Source organism: Aulostomus chinensis, chromosome 11 (assembly GCF_037954235.1).
Source record: "Aulostomus chinensis isolate RoL2024-O1b breed Wild chromosome 11, RoL_Achi_v1.0, whole genome shotgun sequence".
In the NCBI taxonomy this organism is placed as follows: Eukaryota; Metazoa; Chordata; class Actinopteri; order Syngnathiformes; family Aulostomidae; genus Aulostomus; species Aulostomus chinensis.
Window position 1 is genome coordinate 4,863,167 of NC_141330.1, and position 24,508 is coordinate 4,887,674.

The 24,508-nt window shown below is 42.4% G+C and overlaps 1 protein-coding gene across 1 annotated transcript; it reads left to right on the top strand.

The window, feature by feature from the left end:
* Positions 1-524: 524 nt before the first annotated feature.
* nr2f5 (nuclear receptor subfamily 2, group F, member 5) lies at positions 525-23,059 on the top strand. Its single transcript, XM_086217845.1, has 4 exons — positions 525-1,626; positions 13,701-13,981; positions 15,945-16,191; positions 20,934-23,059. Exons 1-4 carry the CDS (start codon positions 1,260-1,262, stop codon positions 21,251-21,253), a joined length of 1,215 nt encoding a protein of 404 aa, XP_086073971.1. The 5' UTR covers positions 525-1,259; the 3' UTR covers positions 21,254-23,059.
* The last annotated feature ends 1,449 nt before the right edge of the window (positions 23,060-24,508 follow it).

Genomic DNA, 24,508 nt, shown 5'->3' on the forward strand with positions numbered 1-24,508 from the left:
GCCATTGCCAAAAGGAGTGACTTGGCGTGATTCCTCAGAAGGAATCGGTAATTCGTCCTTAATCAGCCATTTAAAAATCTTCAAAACTACAATAGAACAGACATTTCTCCACATAACACAGATTCAACAAGTTTAAACTTCCACAGTCTTTTTTAAAACTATAAAGTTGTTTTTTTTAATTAAAAACAAACAAACAAACCTGCTGTTTGATTAAGTCTGGACCGCACACTATCTTATTTTCAGTGGGGACGCTGATGTTCCGCTTTAAAGTATGACAACAACCGCTCCTGTCAGTCAAACCCGTCCCTTAATCGACCCTCGTCCAATCACAAAGCTCCTTACTTTTTACCAGACTATCGGGTCCAATCGCGGCCGGCCCTTCTTCTCTCACCTTTCCCGCTGAGGGGAGGGGGGTCGGACCTTATTTGGCCGTTATGCCCGTATATGGAGCCACCGCCAGGGGGGCAGCTGTGCCGAGGCAGCCTGCCAGTGACACTTTCCCCAAATTGTAGCTTTGAATCCGAGAGACCGGACAGACAGTCGAGCGACGGCTGGAGCCATACCAAGAGCGTCCTGTGCGTAAAAGAGCGGTGTTTGCTCCACGCAGGGGACGACAGTCCAAAAACAGCGCCGAGGATATTGAAGGTTGTGTGATGTTGGGTGAAAAAATAGCAGGGAGAGGAGCCAGGATTGTCTTTCCAACCGCTTGATGGGACTAAAAACCTTCAGAAGCCTTTTGAATTCTGGTTAGTATTTAATCGTGTCAGAGGCTGAACGATCCTGAGTGCGAGGTTGAGCGGAGCGAGCGGCTTACAAACGCAATATTGTGATCTGCAGTATTGATATTGTTTGACTCCCTCCCGGTCCTGTGGCGAGGATAAAGCCTTTTCACTTTCGATGTTTGATCTACCAGGTTTGGACTGACTTTTCTGAGAGGTTTCCTTCCCGAAGAACAGCGTGTTTATGGATTGCTGCACAGCGAGGAGCACCGGGAGTTGTAGGCTAAGCTCTTGTTCACCCCGCATGATGATTCCTCGTTGTTGCTCTGAACTTTGGTAGATGTTTACTCTAAGAACTCAGCCATTTAAAAACGCGGTTTGAATATAAAAACCAGATAAGCGCACCCTGACCTCCGGAGGAAGTGTGAATCTCGCCCTCCCTCCTTTTTTTTTGTTTCCTCCCAAAACGTCAGGACGGATTTTGATCAGTCTGACTTTCCTTCTGTGATTTAAACAAAGACCAAAGTGTTTGGGGATAGCATGGCAATGGTAGTAAACCAGTGGCCAGAGAACATTTCTGCAGATCCGGGGTCCCAGCTCCAGATTTGCGGCCAGGAGCCCGGCGGGGCACCGGGGACTCCCAACGGTTCCACCCCGGGGAACGATGCACTTTCCGGGGACAAGATCCCCAACGTGGACTGCATGGTGTGCGGGGACAAGTCCAGTGGGAAGCATTACGGCCAGTTCACCTGCGAGGGTTGCAAAAGCTTCTTTAAGCGCTCGGTGAGGCGGAACCTCACGTACACCTGCCGGGGGAACCGAGACTGTCCAATCGACCAACACCACCGGAACCAGTGTCAGTACTGCCGGCTGAAGAAGTGCCTCAAAGTCGGCATGAGGAGAGAAGGTAAGTCGGGACTGTTCTCCGTGCTCATGGTGGACGATGTCACTGGTGCGACAAAGTTGTGTTTACGAAACGTAATGTATGAAGCTGTCGGGGGATGGTCACGTTGAGATATGACGATCAAGAGCCAGTTCATGTGGAATCACGTTCAACATTTTTTAAAACAATTGACAAACTCTAATCATTCGCTGATCCCTCCCTTCAGTCTAAATCAATAGAATAAAACACATTCTAAACCCAAACTCATGCTTTGTTGACACAAATTGGAAAACTCATTGGGAAGGAAAAAGTTCCAAAACATTAACTCTTGCCACAGAGCAACACATTTCCAGGCTACACTTTTTTTATGTAAATAAACATAGTGGGTGTGAAAACGGGGAGGAAAAAAAAGGGCGCTTAATATTTTTGTGCGTAAAACTATGCGTCACACGTGTGTCTGCCTGTTGATGTTAATGTTTTATAGGCCTACTTAACCAATATGGGCAACTAACCAGGCACCACCTGCGCCAACACTAAACTTATTTCACATTCATGCACCAAACCTGAACCATTCACCCTGGCGCACTTTGCCAAATCCCTCCTTTGTCCTTCTTTTTTTTAATGATGCTGTTTGCTCACCGACACCCAGAGCCGCTATAAGAGGATGCCGCTACATTTGTTGTATTGTGTCGGATTAACAACGGGTCAGTTAGTGCCAAAGAGGAGCAGTGAAGGCCAGGGAGAGCTCTTCCCTTATTAATTATCATTCAGCTGCTTTGACGCCCCCAGCCCATGAGAGAAGGCGCATATTTACGAATGTGCACCAAATATTGCAACATGGCGTGGATCAGTTCTCTCTCTCTCTCTCTCTCTCTCTCCCTCTCTCTGTGTGTGTGTGTGTGTGTGTGTGTGTGTGTGTGTGTGTGTGTGTGTGTTGGTTTATGTAGGTCAGAGAGGATTTCTGCAGTTCATCGAGATAGAATTTAGAGATCCTCTAGATTCCGAACAAGGGTCAGAAGCAAAGAGGGAGACAAACGTTTTGATGTAAACAATGAAAATTCAGGGGAAGGAAAAAAAAAAAAAACAGTTTCATGAACGCTTTGGCAACAGGTGAGCCACAGATGACGTAAATACTTTAATCATCACGTGAGAGCAAATCAAACGTTCACTGGTGTATCAGGCTTGAATTGGGATTTTTTTCTTCACACTCAGTGGGATAATAGAGTATGAACGTTCTTGCTTTAGGACACTTCGGCAGGGGATTCTTGAGGACGCAGCGTGTCCACAAAGACCCAGCCCGCCCTTTGTCATCTAACCGAGACAAAGTATAAACGCAGAGATACCCGAGCCGGAGACGAGATCCCTGAAGGGTTCCCGTTTGCGCCGCGCCATGCCTTTCTGTGTGTGTGTGTGTGTGTGTGTGTGTGTGTGTGTGTGTGTGTGTGTGTGTGTGTGTGTGTGTGCGTGCGAGAGAGAGAGCACTGTACACTCTTACTGCGTGTGAAACACCCGCAAGCCACACCAGCTCCGTCATTCTCCTTTCACACTGAATGAACCCGAGGAAATCACCTGACGTGCTGTGTACTGCAAAAAAAACAAACAAAAACAAAACAAAACAAAAAAACAACTTAAAAACCAAACAAACCACGAGTCTGGCAATGACACTTCCATTTCAAGCAGGTGAAAAGATGAGAGGAGAACGAGAGAATCAGCTCATCCTTTAAAAAAGGGAGCTGTTATAGGCTTGTTGACCGTAAAAACTCCAAGTCCCTGCAACACAAGTCAGATGGAAAGCTGTGGTGATGAAAACGAAGTTTTAAAGATGGGCCATGGTGCTGCTGCGCGCACTCTGGGAAGTCTTCAGTCATTTTTATCTTAATGTAAATAGAACATCTGAATGTCTGGCATTTTCTTCTAAGTGGCTCCCTTCAGTTCAGTTCATGCTGATGTAAAACTAAAAAAAACAAACAAGCAAACAGTTGAAGCACATTTCTGAGGATTCATTGTCTACCTGGTAGAAACAATGTTCTGCAGGGCTGCTGGATTAGAGTTGTGCACAAAATGCTTAAATGTGGAGCAGGTCAATTTACATTGGCTGAGCTCATCTGTTGGTGCATTTGAGGTCAGCGGGATTAAACGTTGTCCTCAAATCCTCTTTGTTGACTGACTTCTGTTTGTCAGTGGTGATTTGTCTACTTAGGATGATTTTTTTTGGGGGGGGGGGCAGCAACATTAGATATTAGTGCATCAGAAAAAAACAGAATCTGAATTAAAATATTGATGCTGTAATCAAAAAAAAAATACCTCCAAGCAAGCGGTGAGCATATATTTTATTATTTCATTGTTTCAAATGAAATTTATTTATTTATGATTTCCAAAATACACAAAGCTGTAAATATTGGGACTGTTTGCAAGAACACAATATTCGTTAATATTTTAAAAATACTGGCATCTTTATTTCATTGTGAACATCCACAGTAAATTAAAGAATTCAACGCAGACGGAAAGTAAAAAGGAAGCAGGACATACATAAGTCATGTTTCCTCTAAATTATTCAACAGGTTCACGTCAGGCTGTAAGTGTTTGTTATCAGGTGTGAGCCGGCTGAAATCTGGATTTAATGTCCTGCAAAGATGCAAACACATGGGGATGATTCACACGTGGAAATGAAATTTTGTTGAGCGAAAAGAGTGTCACATGCTATTAATCATTTAGGAAGCTTTTTACTTGGGAGATACGCTGTCCTCCACAGAGGTCATCTTGAGGCTGACAGGAAACGGCTTCTAAAATAGAAAATTATAATTAGTGGTATATGTTGACTGATTTGAGGGATCTGGCTGTGTAAAACTGACTTCAGTTAGCATTAATAATTTCACCATCTCCTCATAAATTAAATGAGCAAGTTTTGTTTTGGTTATTAAAATTACAGCATGGTTTTATCTCACTAACACTGCTGCGTGACTTTCCCATTTCGCCTAACTTAATACTTAGCTGCCTGGGAAGACATCATTAAAGTTTAATGGGTGGGCTGCTTCAGATTTAGGGGATTTTCTATTTCAAGTGTTTCTTTTTGTTTCCAGAGGGGACGTTTGACCTCTTTCTGTTGTGTAGAATAATATCACTTGATGGAGACTTCTTTTTTTTTTCCTTCTTTTCCTGTGCACCTCTCAGTGCCATGACAGTCAACATTTCTGTAACAGCCTAAGTGGGAATCAAACCCTTAAGAACCCTGGCAGCATTAGCGTCATTGTCTTACCATGCAGCTCCTCTTGTTTCTGTGTCAGTGTTGTTGTTACAGGCAAAGAGAATTAGCCTGACAGTTGCTTTGAACTGGAGGGAATGTGTTAATTTTGAAATAGCCTACAAGGACAAGCTATACTGAATTTACTAAAAGACACGTGTGATAGCTGAATTAATGCATGCGTACACAAGGTCTGTTGTGTGTCTCTTGTCTGTCATTCACCCTGTTTGCACACACACACACACACACACACACACGCATACGCACGCATGGAGAATCAGACACGAGATTGTCCCAACAATCATCTGCAGCTCAATAATACCCAAGTTCAACGCGCTCAGTGGGATGTGCTGCTGCCTCCTGTGACCCATATTGCACTCTGACAAAACAGCAGCGGAAAATATAGGTCAACCAAAACTAAAACATTAATAACAGACTGACTCGAGTCAAAGTCCAAATGTGTGAACCGGCCAGGGCCTCTCCGGTCAGTAAATACCCCACTGGAGCGCTAAACAAGTCTGTATTGACTAATCCATACTCCACGGAGGGCTTGTAACAGTGGGCAATTTAACACCAAAACACCGCAGTCTGGCCTCCTTTGGCTCTGAAATCCTTTACTTATCCCTGTAATTTAGCTATTGACAAATTCAAATACTTAACCCTTGTCACCGCACTAGCAGGCGAAGTCATTATCAGAAGCCTTTCAGAGAAAAATGGCTGCCATTGACATATCGCTCAGCACTGCCCAGCCTCCATTAAAGTGATACACTGGAGCCCATGACGTTATCCCCAAGGCTGACTTGAATATTGCAGAAAGGCATGCGGGTGAATAGATGAGGGATGTTTTTAATGCTTGTGGACACACCAAGGCGAGGAGGATTCATGTCACAGTGTAGCATACAATGACCTCCTGCCGATGAAGGCGTTTTTTATTTTTAATGCTATTGTTTCCGCAGTATATGACGAGGGTAAATGTAACGTGACCTTCAGGTGTATTTAGTCAGTAAGACTCTGGACTGTTTGGCTAAGTAGCTCAACCTGTTTTCGTGTGTCACTCAGGTCACCTGTGAGGAAACAAGAGGCACACAATTTGTCAGTCGCTGCCAGGAACATTTAACCCCATGCATCTTTTCTCTACTGGAGCCCTGCAGGGGAATCCAGGCGCATTTATATTTTAGGCTGGTAGCTTATGATCTTATGTAGCGTCACTGAGTGGAAGTAGAGATGCAGTTAGATATGAGCACCAGTCTTATTGGTCCCCTCATTCTAAAGCACTAAGAGGCATCAATTTCATGTTGATATTTTAAGAAAAACATCACGTCGACCTCATGTCCTCCACTCCCAGTGTGACAGGAGTTCCTCTTTTTATTAAAGAGTCGGGTCGCCCAAATGTCCTTCTTACAGTCCTCTCTTTTGCGGGTCTTTTTTTTTTAATTCATTTTTTTTGCCTTGTTCGTTCTACAGAAAGATATTGTGGACAAGTATTTGATATGATGTAATATCAGAGACTTAGACATTCACCCGCATTCACCCAAAACATGTCAAAGTATTCTCATATGACATAAAAATAATATTTTTTGGGTGAACAATCCTACAACTGTCCAGCAACATGAGTGATCCGTGCATCCGGGCAAATCCCTGCAGTGAGATTCGTGGTGAAAAATTCAATATTTATGATAATTGCAACAACACTGTAGTGCACTGTTGATCAAATTTTAACACTTGAGGAGAAAATCTCCAAGTTGGGATTTATTTTTTTTCACGTTCTTAAACGGCTTGCGTGAAAAACGCCAACGTGCCAAAACATAAAACTAAAGAGCTGAAACTCATGAACTCAGGTAAATCGGCTCATTCATGTTGCAAAACTTAAAGTGTTACCATGCCAAGGAGTTAAACATTTTATAAACCAAAGATTTCGAATGCAATTTTAGTTAAATTGATTTTAATCTGCACTGTAAAAACTATTGTTCAGGATGTGGAAACGGCGCTGCCGTCAAACATTTTGGAGTGGCATCCAGCCGTAGTCAGGGGTTAGAGGTCGACTGGGTTTTAGGATAAAATGCTAATAAATACATACACACACACACACACACACACATATATACATGTGTATATATATAATTTTTTTTTTTTAATGATTGCAAATTTCCTGACATTTCATTAAAAAAAACCAAAAACATTTTGTTTCTTTGGCTGCAAAAGTCCCAACACCTCTCCCCTGGTTTACGTGGGTTATAGAGAGAATTCTAGATTTATAGTACATTACTTTGTGTTTACAAACGGTGAAAGAGCCTGAACGTGCGTGAGCAGACACCACACATGATGAGATGTGTCCTCAAAAATATAAGATCCAGTGAAAGAGTGGATGTCTTGTTTATCTTTTTACTGTATGATGATTAAAAAAAAACCCAGTTAAAGATAGAAAAAAGTGTGAGCATATTGTTTTTCTCCAGAAACGTGGGTGTCCTTCTGTGTGAGCAGAGAAGTGTATACAAGGGTAGCGTGAATCAGAGTCGCAGAGTGCAGGCTGAAGTTGGTTTACTAATTAATTCAGGAACTGCCTCATCAAAGTCTGAAAGACTGAGGCAACAGCATCCACATAGCAAAAGCCACCCAAACTTCCTCACGCAAAGCTGCCTCCTCCTCCTCCCTCCATGTCTCTGTCTCTCTCTGTCTGTGTCACTGGTTTCCCTCCCGCTCCTGCACTGCCTCCGGTTGTCTGCGCTCTTGTTGTTGTGTCGTTGTGTACCTCTGTGCTTTCATGTTTGACACACAACTGGTGCAGATGGTTCGCTCTCAGGACTTCCTCAGTAGTTGAGAGGAGACTGGAGTAAATTTTTTATTCACAACACTTTTATATCAACAAATAAACATTTTGATTCGGCCTGTCTCTCTGATTGACACGCGCACACACACACACACACACGCACACATGCGTGCACACATGCGTGCACACACACACACACACACACATCTACTTCATAACTACTTGTTCTTTTAAGTGTATTACGTACTCTGTTAAATCAGATATGGGCTTTGTTTGTATGCCGACATTGCGGGGCTACAAGTAATGAGAAATATGTCACTCATAATGAAAAATCTACAGATAATCTTCAGCCGTTCCCCTCAGCTCTCCAGTGACGTTCATCCGCTAACTTTGGTTGTGCAGATGGAACATCACTCTGATTTGCTGTGACTGCCCTCATGGCATATTTTAAGGCTAAACAGACAGCTGTTTTCATCCAAAAATGCTCTAAAAGACAACTGTGCACCGACTGTGGCCTCCCACAGAAGTTACAGACAAGAACGAGTCAAAAGAAGGTTTAGTTTTTTATTCTGGTTCACTGAAGCGACCCAAATAATTGTTTATGTTGCTCCATATCTGCTGGATGTGTACACTTACATGAACATGTCAGTGTTCTCCTTACAGTTTCTACATGTTGCCCCTAGGTGGCCAAAAAGCAAAACAAAACAAAAACAAAAAAACTGTCTGATGCCATGTAATTCTATCTAATTTTAGAATTATCCGTGTGCTGCACTATTAAAACATGATTTGTTGGACAGAGAGGAACAGTAGCAGACGTCAACATCAGCGTCATGCTAATGCTGAGCTCATTGCCATGAGCATTGCTATGGATCTGCAGCTGTTGTGTATGTAGTAAAGAACAGCTAGCATGGCAGCACTGTATGACTACAGTCGTGAAGGGCTTCACTTTTCAATAATTCACTGTATCATAAAAAGTTGAAAGGACGTTCGAATGAGACATCATACTGTGCTCCGTGTGCTGTACTGAGAATTCCAAGCTGGCTTCTGGTACCTGAAAGCAGCGCGACAATCTTTGGGCCCGGTTAGCTTCAATTACTTTTGGCAGAGGGTGACGCACAGAGCTCGGAGGAGGAATGAAACGGCACCATTCAGTTTATTCACAAGCCAGTTTACCACCAAAATGAAACAAGTTATGTTACACAATGTTGCTGTGAAACTTAAGAGTCAGTGTTTTGCAGTCACTGGTATTAACCTCCCTCTTGAATAAGCAGCTGGTGCCATGAATTTGATGATTCATAACAGTTCTTTTGTTTTATTTTTTTGATTTGTGAGCGTCCATCCTCAGTAGGTCAAAGGGTTTTAAGCAGGAGGAAGAACCGGCAGGGTTGTGGTTAACTGGAAGCACACGGCTTTTGGCCTTGCATGCTTCTTCCTCTCTGTTCTTGTATTTCAGTTTGCTTTACTTTAGCTAACAACTTAAATTTGTGGAAATTCCTATTTTTGCCACAGCAGACAACATTTAAGAAATTCCACAGCCAACTCAATTTGTGATCCACAAGTCAAGTGAAATCTATTTTATTTATATAATGCCAAACAACAAGTTTTTTCTCATGACACTTCCTAAATAGAGCAGGTCAAAATCATGATCCCTAATTCAATTTAAAGCTGCAACAAAATGAGGACGCTACAAGTGTTGGGTAAATGTTTCACAAGAGAAGTGCAATGTTTGCTGTGGTAGCAGAAAATGTTGAATAAACAGAGAAAGAACGTGGAAAAGCACGACTGGCTCTTCTTGCACAACAACACACTTGGGTTCACAATTTCTACGCAATAAATCTTTGTAACGTTAATAGATACAACACAAGTATTCAAACTTCTCATGACTTCATCAGGGTGTCAGTTCGCTTGATTATTTCCTCAAAAGCAAAAAACTTTGCCGTTCAGTATCCGATGTTTGTCGAAGTTTTCTCTCTCAGTCTTTATCTCCAACTCTCTCCTGGTTTACACATTACCTCCTCTGTCGCTGCGTGGAGCTTTGCCCTGCTGCAAAGCACCGACCTGCAGGTTAAAGATCAGGGCCAAAATAAATCTACGAGAGCCACAGGGATATTATGGTATCACATCACACACTATCCTCTGAGCTGGATCAGGCCCATGTACTGCTGTACTGTATCACTAAAATATTCACTCACACACACACCCGTACACACACACACACACACACACACACACACACACACACACACACGGGCCACTTTATTAAGTAGAAAGTAAGTAATGCAATCCAATACAGTGGCCCTCTCATGAATTCTATTTTTACAATGTTTATATTTTTTGCAGAAATTGTTAACACTGCCAGAAAGGTAATTTATCATCGAGGTTGTGTGTACCGGCAAAGGTAAATAGTGTGACCGAAATATTTGAATCACCTCTCAGAATAGAGTGACGTGGTTGGCGTTGCATTTGGATTGGTGCAGAATTTACAGTCTGAGGTAAACAAAAGTTTATGAATTAAATTAAGTGATATATTGAGGTACTGAGGAAGTCGCGAGATCAAAATGGCAAATATGTTCGGGTGAAAACAATAAAAAAATCCAACATCACCACAACTAAGCTTCCCGCTCCTCCTGTCTTTATGTGTTTGGAATGATGATGACGGTTAATGTCCTTTACGACCCCGTTCTCATTTACATGCTTTTAAGCAAACAACACATTAAAGAAAAGCGCCCAAGCTAAGGATTGTGGTATTTCCCTACATTGAAAAAAAAAAAAAATAATGAAAACATATTAGATTAATGTTTCCCAGGGGCCTAATTTCAGGCATTTATAACCAAAAACCCATTAACCATAGACAATGCTAACAATGCTAAAGTATTTTTGTGTTGTAGGATTCTATAATTCAGTCCAGCAGAACATTACTGCCAACTAAAACCTCAGTAATAAAATGTACTTACATTGATAACTCCTTCACAGTGTCACTTAAAACTGAACATTAATATCTTTGTAAAAGCATAATTTATGGCAAGGCTGTGGAATTGGGTCACATGAGACAGTACATGTGGACCTAATGAAGTAAGAGAGTATCTGTACACTGAATGAAGCAAATAAAACAATCCCTCTTTTACTACCAACATGTCTTTTCAGGAGATAAAACGAGCAGTGCTTCAGCTTGACAGATATGTGTTTTGAAAGGTGCTATTTATGGTTTTTCTAATCTTGTAAATCTCGCTGATACACTCAAAACACACACACACACACACACACACACACACGTGCGCCCACTCAGTTGAGCTGTGCCACTGCATGATGCGGGATCACATCAGACACAGGTTCATGTGAGGTAACCTGTTTATTTTTCGCTCTCCAATGGAAGCTTTAGAAGTAGAAAAGCTACTTATTAAACGCAACTATTAGACTGAGCCAAATCTATAATGCGTCTGCGGTGCCCCGGCACCGTGACCTTTTAGTCCAAATGTTGATAGGCCTTAATTGTATTTAGCTGCTGTAATTCCACTAACAGTCTGACCCAGAGGCTAATCCAGGGCATCCAGGCAGCGAACCGTGCTCTCTGCCAGCTGCCATTTGCTGAAGTGGCATTTTGAATGTCGCAGCTGAAAGGTCCCATGGTACCTCTGTTTGCATGCACTTTCCTCCTCTCCCCCTTTCCTGTGTCCTCATTTTATGTCCTAGCTACATCGGATACTGTTTTGTTTTGGGATTTGTGTCATTCTTGCCTTTTCTGCACCCATTTAAGTTTGAATTTATTCGCCAAGAACTTGTATATCTTCAGAAACGATTTCTAGCTGTCTCCCCTTGTTGTCAGATGACACTCTCAGTCAATTACATTAAGCTAAGCCACACAGTGCACCAATTAAAAAGCAGGAAACCGATTATGGCAGACACCCAAATCGGACTTTAGACTCCCATCCCCCTCTATTCTCCATCCCTCCATTTGTTTCTTATCCTCAGGCGTCTGTTTACTTTCTCTCCTGCTGTGCTCTTCTATGTCAAAATACTTCATCTCTTCCTCTCTATTCCTTTGGACCTCCCCATAATCATTCCTCTCTCCTTTTTCTTTCTCTTCACTTGTCAGCGAACTGTAAGCACGGAAAAGAGAGAGCGATGTGACTCAGTCAGATGTACTTAAGTGCTCTGCCTCTCAGCCACGGGTGAACCCTACAATGAGGCTTTTTAAAAGTCAAGTGGATCAAGTAGATTCGCCACCATCTGCAGGATTAACCACCAATCAATATGAGAGCTGATTAATAGCTGTGAATTCACAAATCAGAGACGTGACAAGCAGCGGGGTTCCAACAGGTCGTGGAATTTGTGGAATGCCGTAGAATTTTGATGAATTTGCTAAGCAGAAGAGAAGAGGTCCGAGAGTGTTGGAAACAGGTTGCTTTGTGAAATAAAACAGGCCAGGACAGAATGACAGTTTGAGGTCATGTCTGTGCTCCGACTTCAGTATGGACAGTCTTGGACTAAAGTGCATCACAGTAACATCTCTGACTGACATCAACAGAGCTGTACGATTTTCTTTTTGAAAATACATTGATCATCTTTGCGGAAAAGAGCTCTGGGAGCACCTCAAAGCCATGTTTTATTTTCCTTTGTTTTGTATAAAATCCAGCAGAAAAAGGCTGGCACGTGGGGCTAATCTGACACTCGCTCTTTTGCAGAGCAAGACAAGAGCTGCTAGAGTTACAAGGAATGTCCCATTGTGCAACGTTGTCTTTGTGACAGGCAACACCTTTTCGCTCAGCCTAGCAAGACTGCTGCTGTTTGCCAAAGGAGACCGCATTCTTTTCCTGGAACATGAGTTGACACAAGTTCACAGGGAAAACTGGTGTTTGGAGGTCCTTAGTGCACATGTGTTTTGTTTTGTTTTTTCTACCCAGAAAACAGACCACAGCATTAAAGGCATTTTTATAACGCTCTTGAATGATTTGACCTCTAGTTTTTTCAGACGCCGTGGTACGTTCAATTGACACAGCTGCTGAGTCTGAGGTGACAGGTGATGCCGAGTTGAAAAGCATTTTCCAACCCCCTCCTTCTCCCCTTGTCTCTCACCCCTCCACCTGTCTCCTTATGTAAACCACCGCTCTCTCTATCTGAAGCTTCATCTCAGGCTATAGTCAAACATATTGAACCGTGTGCCTTTTTTCTGTTTCCCTGCCGACAGTTTTTCCTCTCCCCCCTCCCCGCTCTCCCTTTTTCAACTTATCACCTCTCACTCTATCCTTCACTGTCTTATCTTGCCATTCCACCCTTTTACCTAATTTTTTCCTCACACGTGGCCCCCTTTGCATTTTCATTGCCCCCCCCCCCCCTTGCTCTGTGTAACAGTAGATGGAGTTATTAGTCAGACAGTGGGGATGACTGAACAGGTGTTTTCCAAATAGGCCTTTAAGCACTCGCCGCATCATCTTTGCTCGCGTGTGCGTGTGTGTGTGTGTGTGTGTGTGTGTGTGTGCATGAGAGCTTGGCCTCTGTGTGCCCTTTTTGCCTCAGGCTGAGCCATTTGCCAGTGGAGGGAGGAGGGGAGATGTTACCATAAGTATTCATGTGTGGTATGTGTATGCATATGCGGGTGCATAACACATGTAGGTGTGAAGAAGTGTTATATCTTTACCAGCTGCTGCTTGTCATTACTCACTGATGCCGCGTAGCAGTGGAGAACGGCCTTGGCCTGGCGACTCTCCCCCGCTCGCACTGACATATTTAGGAGTCTTTAAAGATGTTCTCATCGCTACAATTTTCGCACCTTCAACCTTATTCTCCAGCAAACACACAGCTGATGCGGCCAATTTACTCCCAGCTTTTCTGTCTTCGTCTCATCTGCCTCCTGTTTCTCCAGCAGTCCTTCACTTTTCAAGTTGCATTGGTCTCTTCAATTCTAAGTGTAACAACAACCTAATGATGGACATTTACTGTCTCTTAAAAGTTAACAGCTGGTCTGAGAGGAAGACGCATGCAAAACAAAAAAAATAAAAGACAGAGACCCTAAAAGTGTCACACTGTTCCTGAAATAAAAGTTACGATTTATGTGACTGATTTCTGACCTCTAACTGTCTCCTTTTCAATCAGCTGTACAACGAGGACGTACATCCAACTCTCAGAGCAGCCCAGGACAGTACCTGACCAATGGCACTGATCCATACAACAGCCAGCCCTACCTGTCCGGCTTCATTTCCCTGCTGCTGCGTGCGGAACCCTACCCCACATCTCGCTACGGGGCCCAGTGCATGCAGGGAAACAACCTGATGGGAATTGAGAACATCTGTGAGCTGGCAGCCAGACTGCTGTTCAGCGCTGTCGAGTGGGCCAAGAACATCCCTTTCTTCCCTGATCTGCAGCTCATGGATCAGGTGAGTCTGCCACTGTGATGCCTGTCTAGAATTTACTTTACACTTAGGAAAACAGTGTAAATGAAGCATGCAAACAAAACATACAAAGACGAGGATATTGCTTTTGGCATCCAAAAGTAGAAACTCTGAAAGTCCAAAAACAGAATTTATGTAAACTGTACATGCAAGCTGTTCCTAAATCCGTTATGGAGCACTTCTACTTTTACAGGAAATGGAGAAAAAGAACACAACACACTAGCATTTGTTTCTCACACATTTAGTCATTAACCAATGTTCTGGGCAAATTAAAATTTAGAGAAAATAATACCGCTAGATGTAAAGTCAGAGGTTCCCCTAAATTGTTAGGATTCATCCACAAGAGATATTGAGTATCTGTAGCAGATATTTCTCTATAAAACAAAAAGAAAACAAAAAAAAAATTATGGTGCCAATGAAAAGTCAGGAGATCATCTGTGGGGAGTGATTGTTCAAAGTCTAATTTTAGAAATTTTCCAGAAAGAAAGCGGTGGATTGTGAACGAACAGCCAGATTTTTTTCCCCTTCATAATCTAGCTAAAAACAAGGATTATACAAGCAGTTGTTTTCTTGCATGTACTTCCATCAGTAAACTGCTTTTTCCACATTTCACTCTCTCCTTACACTTTGATAAAGATCTTTAAATGATGAGGGAAATCGCTTGTTATTCCCATTTCTGTTCATCTTTACTCTCTGTACTGTAGAAAGGAACATATTCACAGGGAATCTGGATTAATGGCACATCAACCCTGCACATTTAGATTTACATCAATTGTAAAGTGGCACGAAGTAATCGCCTGACCTATAAATATTTCGGTGCACCTGGGGTATAAAGTCTCATCACAATATGTCATGCCGTAGCTGCAACAAATCATTAATATATCATTAATGTCATGTCAACATTTAAAAAATGCTTTGTGGCTTTTTTTCCCTAACCTACTTGGCTCCATTAACACTGAGTAGTTTGTGACTGGACAGCGTCTAAATCTAAGAATCTTCAGCTAGATTATCAAGAGTGTGTGAGCTTTTATCTTGTTGCTCTCTCTCATAGCAGTGATAGCACGATGTATCACAAAATAGACAAGAAATGCTCTTGTCATTGGCCGTGAACTCATCATGACCCATCGATGAGGTTTTCTATGATCACTTCGGGGTCCGTTAGGTGTCAACACGTACATCCGGATCAATGCGCTGCCATAAAACACATAAAAACACTTTTCTCACCTCTTGTTCGGACTCAGGTTGTCACATCCTGTGCTGTTCTCTTTTGTGACATTTAAACCTGATAATTAACACTTTATCACACTGGCACTTCCTTTCCATCAGTTTGAGACAGTTCTGAGCTCTCCGTGAGCTGGTATGACTGCATTTCCTTCCTCCTTCACTGAAATAACTCATTACATGTTTGATCATTTTGTGTCTGAGTCATTTTCTTGCACCGCAGTTGATCTTTGGTCATGTGACCCGCCTCTGATCATCTCCGAGGTGGCTCAGTTCATTAATCATGTCATGCATCTCATGTCCCTTTGCACTTTCTTCCCAGTGTACATGTTGCTAAACTGATCACATTTTGAGTAATGTACTTGTGATACGACCTTTAAAAAAATTCCTCCGATAATTTTGTATCACTTATTCTTCACAAATGTATTTTAGTTGGAATCTATCTGCCCCTTGTGAACATACACTTAATAGTTGTCACCATTAATGATAGATAAAGTAATTATCAAAAAAGTCCCTGTCTGATATTCTGTCTGGTGTGAATTTGATTTTATAATTAACTTTTCCTGTTGACACATAAATTTACATAACATCACGACCTTCGTGTGGGATAAAATAATTTCCTGCTCTAATAACCACTTGTATTATGTATTGATTTCTTTGACCATGAGTGTCCTGAAAGGTGTCTATAAATAAAATGAATTATTATAATGTCTTTCCTGCCTCTTAGGTGGCGCTGCTGCGAATGTCATGGAGTGAGCTCTTCGTCCTCAACGCCGCCCAGTGCTCCATGCCGCTTCACGTGGCCCCTCTGCTGGCGGCAGCGGGCCTGCATGCCTCACCCATGTCGGCGGAACGGGTGGTTGCCTTCATGGACCACATCCGGGTCTTCCAGGAACAGGTGGAGAAGCTGAAGGCCCTGCAGGTGGACACGGCTGAATATTCCTGCCTCAAGTCCATTGTGCTCTTCACGTCCGGTGAGTATGAAGAGAAACGTGTTACAAGAGAAACTCATGATATTTTAGAGATTATTTCTGAAACATGATTTTGGAGCGATTACTTTTTTTTTTTTAATTTTGAACAGCAGTGAAATCGGACAACACATCCAGATGACCGATCACACCGTCAACTGTAGCTCAAAAGTCAATGAGGGATGTTAGAGAGGAACGGAACTTGCTTCTTCTCATGCTTCTATCATTTCAAGCTGAAAAGTGAACTGATCCATGCAACTACCAAAGTCGAAAGTTTTAGGATCACTCAACTCTACCTTCGACGCAGTTAGACATCATGGACTTTGAAGCCTCACTTTAGCAACGGATCCAGATCCGAAAACAAAACAAGGGCTTTGGGAAAACGTGGGGGGAAGAAAGTGAGAGAAATCCAGAAAGAGGAAATGCTGAGAAATCCCACTATTTTACGAACCAGTTCTATCACATATGTTTTTTCCAAAGCCAGAATCTCAGGATTATTGGTAGATTTTGCTGTCACCAGAACATTTTCTTTTGAGTAATGTGAGTATCAGTCTGTTAATTAGGTAGGTCCCAAACTGATGGGGATCTTTACAATCGTTAATTTAGGAAGCAGCAGAATGACTTACGACATTCGTGTTGCTGGAGTGGAGGTGAGGATTCCTCACACTCAGTGTGTTCACTAAAGTTTCAAATACAAACAAACAACCAAAAAAAAAGGTTTTTAAAATCCATGGCTGATTGCATCACACTCCCTGATGATAACCTTCACTCAGTCAGCAAACATTTGAAGTTACGCCACAACGCGTCATCGCTCCAGACGCCGCTCCCTTCCTCCGCTCCCTTCCTCCGCAGGAACTGAAACACAGGTAGTCGTCACAGACACATGAAGGCAACATCAACTGTACTTAACCCCGCAACCTTTTCACCTCCTCTCAGCCTGACCCAGATGTGACCTCTAATGCTGCACCAGATATTCTCTCATTGGCTCCATATGTAAACGCTGCTGCTGCAGCGCTACGCTGGTCAGTCAGGGGACCTACACCCAGTTCTACTGGAACATCTTCATTTGCTCAAAATAAGCTCTTATTGACCCCGTTGACTAGCTGCTCATAGCTCACTTAAATCATCCTTAACCCAAAAATGTTATCTTTATCCTGGCTGCTAAACAAATACTTTGATGTCTGACTGCTCTTGTATTTAAACGTATACAAAGTCTGTTGGAGAATGACTGATGGACACAATAAATTACTGATTTTAAGACAATATCAAATTCATTTTTTTTAGGGTTCTGAGGAATGTTTTTGATTCTTAAATTAAATAATGGATTATTCCGAACATGTTGTCATTAAAAAGATATACAAACTCTTTGCAATACAGACAGAATAAAATATACATGTCTTTCCAAACCTGCTGATTAATACTTTTAACACCTCCCAAAAATGATACCAAAAAAGCCGTGATCTGCAAAGATAGCCTGCTTCTGACAGAAATATTTGACGATATTCATTTCTTACCTGAGCCATTATGGTTTTTTTATTGGGTATATGTATTACAAATAAACCTATTCTGAGTTTTATTTAAAAAAAATATTTTTTTAAAGCTCTTTACCAAACCAGAGTAACTGGAGCTTCCGCTGAGCTACCAACAAGGTTGAATCAAAATACAACGGTTTTACATTTTGAGGAAACCCATGAGAAAGACATTGTTTTGATACTGCTTACACACAGAGTCTGTTGAGGTTTATCTCAGCAGTCACTGGGCTCCATTCGCAGCCAAAATACTGTCACATCTGGGATGCTTCACTAAGAAATCATGCCTTGTGACCCATGGGGGAAAAAGAAGAAGCCAACACTGAGATGTCTCTTGTTTTTTTATTGCTTTTCTTCTCCCTTGCATGGCTTGTCAGATTCACTCTGTGTGTTCCTCGTGTTTCTCCACCACGTATGTATGTGGGTGACTCTGGATCCACCTCTTCCTTCGTTTCCATGCATTCATCAGCCATCACTCCTTCATGAGCCCATCTATTATTAAAACCAATCATCCACCCCTCCTCCCTATGCTCCCTAAACCGAACCTCAAGCCCAGCCTAGGCCCCAGGACCCCTGCCCCCCACCACAGGACTTGAATTATGTATGGTGGGTTTCAGTGAGACAGAGGATTGGCCACAGTCCCGACCGTGACCTACATAACCTCTGTAGCCCTGAGCATCCCATGTGACTTCCCTGTACATGGGCAGATGTACCCACTTGTACACACATCACCAAATCCAGCCCATCTTAATGAAAGACTCCCAAAGACAATATGTTTACTGAAACGTGGAGATACCAACAAAGAAATTCAAATGTAATGGAGACAGACATGTAGACACTGGACTGACCCAAACCTGACTCTTGCAGACCTGGCAAGATGAGCTAACAAGCTCAGAAAAACACCAATCGTCTCTCACCTCCCTCTGAGTTGCCTCCCTCTCACTCCCCCTGTAAAGCCCAGTCCTATCAAGCCACATCAGAGAACGGGCATCTCAGTCCTGCCACCCTGATCCCTCACCCCCACTGACCTGGTGTGTGCCCAAGGATTAGACAAAAGAACACAGCGCTTGGCGTGGAAGGGCGCCCACAGAGCTGTCGCTTCGGCACGCGAAGTGGTTTCAGTCGCACAGACAGCTTCGCTAATCCCAACCAGGCAGTGACTGCCTTGTCACGCAGGACCCAAAATGGTGGCCAAAAAAAAAAAAAAGCACTCCAGCTGTCCCCTGAGTGGCGAAAAATACAGCTGAAGTGGGAGCAATTATTCACCCGGAGTGATGAGAATAGTGGCCACTGGGGGTGGGGTGGGCTTGACACGCTCGATTAAAATATGAGGTAAATTAAATTTTTTTTTTGTTGCGCGGAACTGGGGCCTGGAAGGGCAGGGTTTACACAGGGGACAGATCAAAGTGTGCGATGACAAAGGGGACCTACGATGCAAGGTGACAGGTTAAAACCTACGGGCCAGCACTTTTAGACTAAAAGAATGCTTGAGAAGAAATTGCCCTCATCAAAAACCTGCCTTCCAAATGAGAGTTCATCCAGCGGGCAGAGTCAAAGAGCTCTCATCTGAACATACAGTATGTGGCAGAGTACAGTAAAATGTGTCTTTGTTTTGAGTTCACACATCTCTGACCTCCTTCAATAAATCCCCCTGCACATAGAAGGTGCGAAAAGTATCGTGCACAGTGTTACACACTCTCTCAGTTGTGCGAGACCCTTGCCAAGGCGGGGGGGAGAGAACATGACCTCCAGCTGAGGGAGAGGGAACGCTGTACTCTGCTGTGAACACAGACCACAGGGGTGTGGTAGATACATATATTTGAAGTGACAACCACGATTACCTCAAGTACGAGTACGATTTTGCTGATTAAAGCTGCATTAACTGATTTTTTTTTTTTTTTTTTTTTGCCACTTGGGAGCCGTGGAAACATGCTGTGAATATACCACTGACACATGTACTGACATACAATACTTGACCTTTTCAAGCAGTATAATCAGTTATTGGAGTCGTGTTTCTGTCCACCTGCTCGAATTTAAGTCCAATATTTACTCTCCTTTTGTTGGTCTGTATGAACTTCTGAGAGGAAGAAGAAGAGACGGATCTGGCTCAGTACGCTGGATTTTCTGGGGCTTTTTCTCTGAAAACAGCTGCCTACTGCAGCCAGAAACGATACATCTTAAGCGGGGAAACTCACAATAAAGCTACAAAAAAGTTGAGGGAGCTGCACAGTCAGGCGGTAATCATTAGAAGTGACATTATAAAATGTAATTCGATATAAATTGGTGCCTCGGTAAGGAATTTGAACCTTAAAATTTGAACCTTTCATTGCATTTTATCACCGTCCTTCATCTTTCTCATTCATCTCTTTATACCAGCTTAATGAGATTAATTGTACTGAAACAGGTGAAACGCCATCATTCAATTGCCTTTAAGCCATTGATGAGAAAAAAAAAAAGTGTTTTGGGTTTGCCGGGTTGTGAAAAATCCACCGACATCAAACTTTCCGATGTTGCTCTTTAGTTCAAACTGCTACTTTAACTACACAAATCAAATTTCAAATGTTAGATCATTGGGAAATGTGTTTAAAAATACGTAACATTTGTGGTTGTGCGTGATTAAAAGTAGTTTAAAAATGTAGTTTTTTTTTTTTTTTTTCAGTTGCCGTGCAGCCATTCTCTGCAGTTCTTGAGAACCTTTCATGGATATTATTTATTTTGTTATTTAATGCTGTAATGATTGAACGATTGTACTGGATGCTTCGCAGAGGATTCAAAAATGTCAAAGTTTTTTTTTTTTTTAATTTTCCTTTTTACCTGATATTGTGATCCTTGATTGTTCATGTTCCTACTCCTTGAGTTCTGTCTCCAGTCGCCTCTCTTCCCTCACCTTTAATCGGTGCTCAGCATCTCGTGTAACATGCCGCGAACTCACGATCAGACAAACCGAACCATCATCGGCCATCGGAATCCTTTCCAGCTGGCTAGAAAACCTGCTAACAACTGCTAACATCTTGCATTTGCTCTACATGGAGTATGAAATCAGACTGGAGCAAATGATTTAGAATAGTGACCACTGAAACAACCATGACTTCCAGTATAAAATATGAAGTTAGTAGCCATGGTCAGTATCAGACTGGTTGTTTCAAATTGTTTTCAAAGCTGTTAACTGTCTCAAATGTTCCATTGACAAACCATAAACCTTTGCCTTCTCCTGTCCAGATGCTATGGGGCTGTCAGATGTTGCCCATGTGGAGAGCATCCAAGAGAAGTCCCAGTGCGCCCTGGAGGAGTACGTGAGGAACCAGTACCCCAGCCAGCCAAACCGCTTCGGACGCCTCCTCCTCCGTTTACCCTCATTGCGTATCGTCTCTTCCCCAGTCATCGAGCAGCTGTTTTTTGTTCGCCTGGTTGGGAAGACACCCATCGAGACGCTGCTCCGTGACATGCTGCTCTCGGGCTCCAGCTATAACTGGCCCTACATGCCCGCCGTACAGCGCGAGCGGCCCATCTCCCTCCACTACAACGAGAACGGGCCCTGAGAAAGACCGAGGAAGGAGAAGCAGCGGGAGAATTGCAGGCTGAACATCTGAATACTCATCCATTCATCCCTCCTTTCCTTCATTCTCCCTCACCATTCCACTCAAAAACCCAGTTTGACGATGTAATAAGTTATCGTCCAAGCCAGCTATACATCCACTGGGCCAACGCAGATACTCGGTGGCCCTCAGCCAATGGTGCAGCCTATATTTGTGACGTGGCGAGAGATAGGCGGGCTGGTAGAACGGGTTATTGCGCAGTTCACCAGCAGGTCTGTTGGACTCACTTCAGATGTCAGAATCAAACCCCACGAAAAGGGCGGCAGAAGACATTTACATCACGGTGCTATGCCTACAAGCATCCCAGTATTACGAATACTGAGCAAGGGCTTTGCCACTGAGACTCTACAACCAAGAGCACAAGGCCCGTTGTATATTCACCAACTTTGGAAAAAGTAAACCAGAAGCCATTAAAAAAGGACAAATGCCAAAATGTTTTGGACTGTTGCAGAGGACATGTTTTATCGTGTGTGTTTGTATTAGCACTGTTTATATGGAGAGAAAACTCATGATTGTGTCCATATGTACAGTATATCATTGATTCATAGGCACCTATAGCATATTAGGGTTCAATGGGAAAAGCTCAGGTTCAAAGGGTGGACAGACGACAGACAGACACACCAACATCAAATCAAGAGCAAAAACCCAGCTAAATTTACACTTATCAGCAGCCTGTGCCAAAGCTACAAAACACACATTATTTGGAAAATTTTTGTGGGCATATTGGTGATGAAAAATTCTTTTTGGTTTTTGTTTGTCTATAATTTGACTTTTTTGGGGGGGGGGGGGCGGTGAGAGGAATTAAATAAAATACAATTAAAAGCTTAGGCACTTGCTTTGTAAAGTAGTCAGGACCGACACTTACTCACTCCTGTAAAACTTCAGCACTGGTAGGTTCTTGCTACCAAATCCTGTTGGATTGATCAAAGTTTTTCAATCGTAACTGTAATGTTAACACAGGAGTGATACAATTCATCCTTGTTGTTTTTTTTCCCGTTTTTTTTTTTTTTTTTTTTACTTATGATTGTCAAGAATGGACCTTTTGGACTTTTTTGGTTGGGTGGGAGGGAGGGAACATTTTACCAAACTAGCTGTACTTGCCTTAGAACAAAGATTTTGTCACTGAACATTTATCTTATGACTGTGCCATAATCTCTCGTTACCTGTTATAACAGGTATTATGTCCTGTCAGAAAAGGAAATGAACTCATGCGGTGTAAAAATGACTTAATATGCACATAAAGTCAACAGAAAAGGAGGCGTAAAATACAGAAATGTTTGATTTGAATGTCTCAATTGACAAAATTACAGCAGATGTTTCTGCTGTGATCATTTTTCGCACCGTGCACGAGTTCTTTTCCACTTCCTGATGATATTGTCATGTAGAGAAAACCCCCTCGACTCATGTCATTGGAGCTTATCGTACCAATAGAGAAATGTATCACTAACCTCTGAAAACCTCAGTCTATGTTACAATATTTTCCCAGTTGGACTTATGACTGTGACTTAGTTTAGGACTATTTTAAGTTGTTTTTTCCCTTCCCTTTGGTGGAAGCATGTTTGATTTGGCAACCTGTCTCACATTTCCAACATGGCACTGTAGTATCAAATCCAGTATTGGTATTGGAAAAGCCATCTGGGACTTTTAGAACATGGTCTGTTGATAAATGAATTCACAGAAAGTTTCTATGAGTTTGTTTTTTAATCCCCTCTTCCTTTGTTTGGAATTATGGACTATCCAGTTATTGAAATAAAACGCTGTTGTTCACAGTAAGTTTTCTCTTTCCTTTTGCTGTCTTGTGATTAGAACGCAAGGGGAATCAACTCATCAGGAAGAGTGCAATGTCGCCTGGAGGAGGTTTTCGAGCGGAGCTTATTAAAGTTTGATGATGTCATCAGGGTTATCTCAGCTTGGGTTTGAGACCTAAACCTCAAATGATGTGTCCTCAAAATGCCTTCGTGTCTCAGATGCAGCCAGGAAAGTTCCAGTGTGTGTGTGTGTGTGTGTGTGTGTGTGTGTGTATTTGAGCATGCATGCAAAGCCTGCAGCAGGGGAGGGAGGGGTTGATTGACTGGGAGGGTGACATGCTTTGGAGGGGAGAGTGCAAAACACTTTAGAGACCATTTATATTTACATACTCTTGCTTCTTTATTAATCTGTGGCCAGGCAACAACTGCTAATATTTAATTGCACTCCCCAATCCCTCCAGCCATCACCTAACAGGTAGCATTTCCAGATAGAAAGACTTCTTTTAAGTAATTATTTTAAGAAATTGAATGAACAAATCTTCACTTGTGCCATTTCTAAATATTTTAATGTTTTACTAATTAAAAGCAGATTTCTGCACAAGTACATCTTACCGCACGCACAGAACGGTTATAAATTATTTTTTTCTGAAATAGCTTGGATTTCAGCTTGTCCTTCACTGCAGGCAATTAACTGTCGGTACATCAGATCACCTGCAACCCGTCCCTCGTCACAGCATAATGAGACATGAGGCGCACCAATCACTGCAGCTATGTGTGCTAATCTAACAAATATGAATCAGCATATGACAGTTGATCCATTTATTGGTTCAATAAATCTCAGATTATAAGAAGCAGTTATTAAAAAAAGGAAAGCTATTAATGCTAAAATCTTACCCCAACCACAGAAAATCTGAGTCAGCCAAGATTAAGCTGTTATTGTCTCTTGTGAAATTTCCTTTTCACTCAGATTTTAGAAAGTAATCACAGTTGCGAGAAACACCCCCAGCAAAACCACTATTTGACACCGTTTATGTTTTTTTCAGGGATGCCTTTGGCTAAAGCTCAGTTTAGAGTTGTCTAAACAAGGTCAGTAACACCTGGTTTGTTTGCCACTTAAAAGAGGCCCCTAAGCACTGTTGCAGCGCCATGCCAAATTATACCACACTGATTTACGCTTTGAGTCATACTCACTTTTAGCTGTATAGAATTTGTGTTGTTACTGATGAAAACTCAGCCTTTTTCTGATTATGCTGTTTCATGACGAATTCATAGGAAATCGAACGTACATCCACCATTTTATGGATACTTGAAGAGGAACTCCAGGAGAGAACTCACACAGACACAGGGAGAACATGCAACCAACCCGCTCCAAAATTTACCTGTAAGTATAAAACAGTTCTTGTCTTTTTCTAGACTTTTGAGTGTGTACAGGTTCAGCTTGCTCTGTTTA